Source organism: Macaca thibetana, chromosome 14 (assembly GCF_024542745.1).
Source record: "Macaca thibetana thibetana isolate TM-01 chromosome 14, ASM2454274v1, whole genome shotgun sequence".
Lineage (NCBI taxonomy): Eukaryota > Metazoa > Chordata > Mammalia > Primates > Cercopithecidae > Macaca > Macaca thibetana.
The window spans coordinates 125508353-125515915 of record NC_065591.1 but is presented as its reverse complement, the minus strand read 5'-3'; the positions used below and the strand labels follow the sequence as shown (position 1 = coordinate 125515915).

The 7563-nt window shown below is 44.2% G+C and overlaps 2 protein-coding genes across 2 annotated transcripts in view; one reads left to right on the top strand and one right to left on the bottom strand.

Annotated features, from left to right (window-relative positions):
• The window catches only part of ACAD8 (acyl-CoA dehydrogenase family member 8), a 675944-nt gene that overhangs the window by 41020 nt on the left and 627361 nt on the right, over window positions 1–7563 (bottom strand). The window lies entirely within an intron of this gene.
• Window positions 78–7563, top strand: part of NCAPD3 (non-SMC condensin II complex subunit D3) — a 69710-nt gene continuing 62224 nt past the window's right edge. Inside the window, exons 1-2 of the mRNA XM_050755927.1 lie at window positions 78–765; window positions 4209–4363. Of these exons, the coding sequence (XP_050611884.1) occupies window positions 702–765; window positions 4209–4363 (219 nt within the window). The 5' untranslated portion in view covers window positions 78–701. The remainder of the gene's footprint in view (window positions 766–4208; window positions 4364–7563) is intronic.

Sequence of the window (7563 nt, the reverse complement as noted above, 5' to 3'; positions counted from 1 at the left end):
GGAGCAGCGGCGCGCATGCGCACCCCCTATCTCCGCTCCTGGGCCTCCCGGCCTCCAGGAGGACAGCTCGCTGCGCAGGCGCAGGGAGAGCGCGGCCGGCGCTCCCGCCGTCGGCATGGCAGCTGCTACTTCGCTGGGACAGGCTCTGGGCCCACGCGTGCCCGCAGTCCACAGAACTGCAGTCGTCTTCTCGGAGTGCTTGCGGCTACTTTCCCTTATTGCTTTAGCTCGATACACGTTGGGCTGCCTTTCACATTCGGATATTACGCGGTTCCAGTGCTGTCTGACGGGAAAGGCAGCCCTTTGACACGCACGCGAAATGTCGCCTGACGAGGGCAAAGGTGACAGTTACCACCGGAAGTACCCTGTCTCGGATACCCTTTAGATTCCCCCACTGAAGAAAAACGAAGCGGGAAAAACGCTGTTAGGGTTCAACTCAGGCCCTGGCTCCTTGAACGAATTAGCGGAAAAGTCACCCGCAGGAGCCTTGTTTGGCTTCCACTTTTCGGCCCGCCCAGTTCTCTGAGCGTGCGGCGGACGACGCAGGTGATTGGTTGAGCGAATGGAAACGGCTGGGTGCGGTGATTGGCCGGTGGGAAAGTCTGTACGTTGTGATTGGTCCGCAGGAACGACTCGGCGCGCGCGCGGGAGCGAGCTTTGAAAGTTGAGCACGGCGGCGGCGAGCCGGTGGCCTGGGGATCATGGTGGCGCTGCGGGGCCTTGGTAGCGGCCTGCAGCCGTGGTGTCCGCTGGATCTTAGACTCGGTGAGCAGACGCAGCCGCGAGGCCCTGGGGCCAGGGCGGGGGTCCTTTGCGTCCCCGACGACGCCTAAGCCCGGGCCGTGGTGCGGGTGGGGGCGGGGTGGGGGCGCCCGGCTGTCGGCGGTGCCTGGGGTGCCCAGGGCCGTGCCACGCCAGGATTGCGGCCAGCCAGGTTTCCCGTGGGGGTTCAAGCCGGCCAGGCCACCCTTAGAATAAGCGAATGTTGGCCAGTCTCTTCTAGCGTTTGTGCATCTGTTTTCTCGGCCTTCCCCTTCTTCCTGTGCACCTCTTCGTGCACCTATCTATTCTTACCTATTCAGATGGTTTTAAATTGCAAATCTTTTTCTTCGGCCAGACTTATTTCTTGAACTTCATGTTCATAGGTTCAACTGGATGTCTCACATGCAGACATCATCACACGTCACATGAGTGAAAATGGGATTCCCAAAGCCTGCTAATGGCACTATCCAAGCCACCAACCCAGGAGTCATGGCATTTCTGCTTCCCCTTTCATGCCTGCCACCACTGTCCTGCCTCCGAGGTGTCTCAGGGCCGACCCGCTCCATTCCTGGTGCTACTGCCTTCATCATAGTCAGCCTCGAACAATTGCAGGAGTATTTTAGCTGCTTTCTGATGTTAACTGTGCCAGCCCATCCCCCACACTTTTGCAGACCGACTTTTGAAAACACAGCTTTGAATGTGTCAAGCCTGTACACCTTTAATGTTTCCCCTTTGTTTCCTAAATAAATGACCAGATCCTTGGCATACTTTATAAGTCTTTGCCATTCTCTCCAGTTTGATTTTTCAAGAGTATAACCTTTGGAGTCAGACACACTGGGATTGCTCCCTTGGCTGTACCCCATGGCATCCATGTATTACCGTGCAAGTTACTTCTCCTTGCTAAACCCCTGTTTTCTGATTTGTCAAATGAGGAGTGCAATATCTACCCCACAGAGGTTTTTGTAAAGATAAATTTTGTACCTGCTACATAATAACTGCTGAATAGATACTAATACCCACGAGCAAACTGTGTTATAACAATTTTGTTCATTTCAAAACACTTTAATTTCTTTCCCTTTGTGCTTTGTTACACTGTGCCTGCTGGGGTGCACTTTTCTGCATTTATTTGCCTGGCAAAACTCTTTCAGGTCCAATTGAAGAATCATCTTATTCCTCTGCCTCTTCCTCCTCCTCCAGTAATATTCCCTGTTAAGCTCTGTAGCGTTTTACATTTTACATATCTATTATTTTAACACTCATCCATTGCAAAAATAATAAACATCATCTATTGACTGCTTTTTATGTGGTTAGCACATTGTTAGGGCCTTTATACACATTATCTTTCACAAAAATCTTGTATTTCCAATGATGAAGGAGAGACTAATTACGTGTAAGTGATCAAGTCAGGATATTTGCCTTGTTCTGACTCAAAATTCAGTGCTCTCTTTTCTATCATAGGCTGCTTTTTTTGGTATCCTAAGTGTGAAATGTTGAGATCTTTGTGGACAAGAACCCTCTAGTATTCATCTTTGTATCCCTAGAAGTGTAAGTGGCTTCCCTAGTATTTTCTCAAAGTGTTTGTTGAGTAAATAAGTGATGTATTTCTTCCTTTTCTTCCATCCTAAGTACAGCAGAAGTTACCTGCATTCGACAACTGAGAAAATAGGTAGTGAGGGATTTGAATAGTGTAAAGATATTGAGGAAAAAAAATCTAACTCAGTGTCTCCTGTACTCTCACTCAGCAATCAACACTGAAGACTTCTGTGACCAAGTGGTAGATAACAGGGCCAGTTACTGCCATCCAAATTAGATTTGATGGTATTTACAGTAGGGAATGATTATAAGCAAAACTAAAAGGAGTGAGATAACTTTTGCTGTGGTCTATAATGACCTTTAAAACATTATTGGAAATTTAGAAAGATACAATTGTGTTTTTCAGAACCTCTTTCAGGCAGCATATTGCATGTCTTTGGAAGGAATGCTGTGCACAGCCACTTAGGGTACAGAGACTCCCTCCTCCAGGGTCAAGTTCAAGTGACAAAAGATGATGAGCAGATTGTATTCTAAGGATGGATCTAGTTGAGTGTAAGGCCTTTTATTTTCATTTGCTGAGAGCGTTGTAATGCTCCCATCTCTGTTTTTTCTTTATTTATACCTTGCCCAACTTCTCTAAATCAGCAGTGAGCAAATACTTTTAATGCTAATTTGAAGGAACACCTGATTAATAATTTGAGATGTCCACATTTCCATCTAGTCCTAATTTTAGTTTGGGAAAATAACAATGAAAACACCGAAGAAATATACTTTATTAGAAAAGAATGGGAAGGAGGGGTGGATGGATAGGGGAGGGATACCATTAGGAGAAATAACTAATGTAGATGATGGGTTGGTGGGTACAGCAAACCACCATGGTACGTGTATACCTATGTAACAAACCTGCATGTTGTGCACCTGTACCCAAGAACTTAAAGTATAAGTTAAAAAAAAAAAAATGTTGGCCGGGCGCGGTGGCTCAAGCCTGTAATCCCAGCACTTTGGGAGGCCGAGATGGGCGGATCACGAGGTCGGGAGATCGAGACCATCCTGGTTAACACGGTGAAACCCCGTCTCTACTAAAAAATACAAAAAACTAGCCGGGCGAGGTGGCGGGCGCCTGTAGTCCCAGCTACTCGGGAGGCTGAGGCAGGAGAATGGCGTGAACCCGGGAGGCGGAGCTTGCAGTGAGCTGAGATCCGGCCACTGCACTCCAGCCTGGGTGACAGAGCGAGACTCCGTCTCAAAAAAAAAAAAAAAAAAAATGTTTATCCAAAAAAAAAAAAAAGAAAAGAATGGGAAGATTTAGAGTTAAGAGAGATTGATAAGGAATCCAGCCAGCATGCCGTCTTAATATCCCTCCTCTCAATGTACATTCTTTCAATCAGTGTATTTTAAAGTCACCAAGGATTTCTGTGAGTCTGAATCTGGCTTGCCTCATCTATTTTAAACTTCCTGGGGAAATTATGTCTGTTTTTTAAATGCTACATTATTGTCCAAGGGCCCAATAAAGTGCTATATATTTTATTTCCACTTATTAACTTGGTTATGATATTTTCACAAAGGAACATCTTGGGCAATCTGATTAACCTCTGTTTCTTCTCTAGATTGAACAAATGGGAAAGCCTGATCACTAAATGTTTTGAAGTGTCCTTTCCCAAAACTCTTAAAAGTGTTTCCTTCTTTATATTCTTAGAAGATGATTAGCTTAATAGCCAGTGTCAGTTGTGATTTAAGATTCTCTTAAGCTTTTCTGGTTTTCTTTTATTATGCTACACCTATATTATTAAAACCAGTTAAATGTGAACTGTGACTAATAAACTTTTTTCCTCTTGAACATACCTGGAATCTAAAGTGATTAGTTTTTTCACTTGTTACGGAGTACTTACAGATTTCATTGCATTTTCCCCTAGAATGGGTTGACACAGTGTGGGAACTGGATTTCACAGAGACTGAGCCTTTGGATCCCAGCATAGAAGCAGAGATCATAGAGACTGGATTGGATGCATTCACAAAACTCTATGAAAGCCTTTTACCCTTTGCTACTGGAGAACATGGATCTATGGAGGTAAAAAATAAAAACAAACTAGCCAAATTTTGGTGTTAGCAGTAGAAGATGAAAGTCATTATAATCTAAAACTTAGCTTTCTTGGTGTACAATTCAGAGGGAGTACAATATGAGTAACATAAAGAATGTGGTTAATTTATTGGAATATCCTAAGAACTTTCCTCCAGAAGGTTCAAGGTACTCGTCTGATTTTTTTTTTTTTAAGACACAACCGTTTTTTACAATAGCAAATTAAAGGAAAAGTATAAGGCCAGGTGTGGTAGCTCATGTCTAATCGCAGCACTTTGAGGGGCTGAGGCTGGCCAGTTGCTTGAGCTCAGGTTGAGAGTAGCCTGGGCAACATGGCAAAACCCCATCTCAGAAGAAAAAAAAAGGAAAAATATAAAGGCAAAAACAAGAAAGCTAGACCAAGGAAAATGCAAATAACAATTCAGACATGCCCTTAACCTTAACTTTAAGAAAATCTGCGGCCAGGCACAGTGGCTCACGCCTGTAATCTCAACACTTTGGGAGGCCGAGGCAGGTGGATCACGAGGTCAGGAATTCAAGACCAGCCTAACCAAGATGGTGAAACCCCGTCTCTACTAAAAATACAAAAATTAGCTGGTAGTGGTGGCGTGCGTCTGTAATCCCAGCTACTTGGGAGGCTGAGGCAGAGAATTGCTTGAACCTAGGAGGCAGAGGTTGCAGTGAGCCAAGATCACACCACTGCACTCCAGCCTGGACGCCAGAGCGAGACTCTGTCTCAAAAAAAAAGAAAATCTGGTATTACTAAACTGAGGAATGACTAGTTGAATTAACAGGTTTGTCCAAAAAGTTCCTGTAAATACTGAGTTATATCCAGTACATAGAAATATAAATTATTATTTAAGTTGTTAGTTTTCAAAAAAACCAAAGGGTTGGGAAACAGAACAAAAGCTAATTGGATATTAACATCTCTGAAACATTTAAATGAACAAAAAGAATTTCACTTCCAAGTTTCACATCACAAAATTAAATCATCTAATTAAACATTCCTTCAGCATAACGCTAAGCACTGCCTTAAGTACCTGAGTTGACAGTAGGGATTAAGAAACAATCTCCCTAGGTTGAAGTCCCCCTCAGGGACCTCAGGGAGGAAGAGTGGACATTTGAACACTAACCAAATTAGGTCCAGCAGCCACATGCAGCTGCAGGGGGTGGAGAGTGCAGTGCCACTGGGCATTTGGGCGCCTGGAAATATTCTACGAACCACACTGTGAAAAATGCTCCAAGAGAGGTGCAGATTTGTTGCATAGGGTGTGAAAAAGGGAGCATGGTAGAGTTGGGAAGGTTCCAGAAAGAAAGTGGCCAGCAGTGAATCTTCACAGATGACTAGCAGAAGCTTGGGTTGTAAGGCAGTCCTAGTGAAGGAGCCACCCAATGGGAACATGCAGGAATTGTCAAGAGGCATACAAAAAAAAGTGTGTGGTGGGATGGGACAGTAAGGTAGAGTAAGGGTAGGTCATGGGTAGCTTTACGTGAGGTTCGGCAGTGGAGTTTGAACATATTTGGTAGAGTGTGTATGAGGTTTTGTTCTAAGCTTCCTGCATGGATTAACTCATTTAATCCTCACAAGCAGCCCTGTGTGAAAGAGGTTACAGTGAGCAATAGATAGGTAACATGAATAGATCTGTTTTAAGCAGATGTTCTTGACAGTAGGTGGACTGAAGTGGGAAAAAATTGTGTGCAGGGAGAGCCCTTGGGAGACTGTATTGGTGATCCAGGTGTTAGTAGTAGTAATGGCATGGTCCAGAGTTACGATTTTGGGAACTGGAAAGGAAGACTAAAAACTAGGGACATTTTGGAGGTAGAATTAATAGAGCCTTGTGAACTAGGAAGCCTTTGTGAGATATCTTAAAGACATGGTGTGAAGTGCTAAACTGACTGGGCATAGGGAGTTACAAAAAGAAAGAAGTCACTGATCCCCAGGGTTTCAAAACTAGGGAGATGATGACTCTGTTAACCAAGGTGGGGAATGAGGGAAAAAGAGCAAGGTCAGATGGAGAAACAGTTCTGTTTAGACTTCTGAACTTGAGATTCTGTGAGGAGATCCTTGGGAAGTTAAACAGGTAGTAGAAATGTGAGACCAGGAGAGAGAGGAGAATTCTTTAATGGAGGTATGGGTTGAAGCACAGTGATGCATGAGATCACCGAGGGGGAGCAGAAGCCAGGACAGAAATGGAGAGCTGATTGGAAGGGGTCTGCGGAGGAGCAGTCAAGTGTAAGGAGTGCAGGGCCACTGACGCCCAGACTAGAGACAGCAGCCGTGGGATCACATGGGGCCAAGGTAACCCCATCCACAGAGCTCTGGCGAGCAGAGGGTTTAGGGTCGTGGATCAGCCTGGTGGAATGAGGACGTGAAGGCAGGAGATGATTTCTTTTTTCCTTTTTTTTTTTTTTTTGAAACCAGGGTCTTGCTGTGTTACCCAGGCTGGAATGCAGTGGCACAGTTACAGCTTACTGCAGCCTCAACTTACTGGGCTCAAACGAGCCTCCCACCTCACCCTCCTGAGTAGCTGGGACTACAGGTGTGTGCCACCATGCCCAGCTAATTTTTTATTTTTTGTGGAGACAAGATCTTTCTTTGTTGCCCTGTCTGGTCTCAAATTCCTGGGCTCAAGCAATCCTCCTGCCCTGGCCTCTCAAAGTGCTGGGATTACAGGCATGAGCCATTGTGCCCTGTGGAGATGATTTCTCCCACAGGTTTTTTAGTTAAGGAAAAGAGAGTGCTCTGCTCACTTGAATTTTGTGGGCCTTTTTTTGTTATGGTACTCAAGGATAAACCATATTTAGTTCCTATGTTTAGGTTATTAAAATAACTCATTTCTTCTTCATGTGTTTAGTAGGAGAAGACATGGAATGATGATAGAAGTAGTAAAATTGTAGTTTCTTTCCTAGGGTGTATCTCCTTTACCTGGGCTATTTCCGAGATCTCTTTCATTTCCTGCTCCCATTGCCTGCAATCTGCGGAACATTTAAATTTAAATAAAAGGCTCTGATTTCCACAGTGATTATTGGTAAACGGATTTGAGTTCCTTTTAATATAGAGGGATTAACTTTTCTGAATAATCACTAATATATGGTGTCCCAAAAGTGTTAGTGTAGTTTTAAACTGTAATTTCTGAAGTTTATATGCTACAAACTTAACCAAAAATTCTTTTGAAAGTTTAATTATTTAA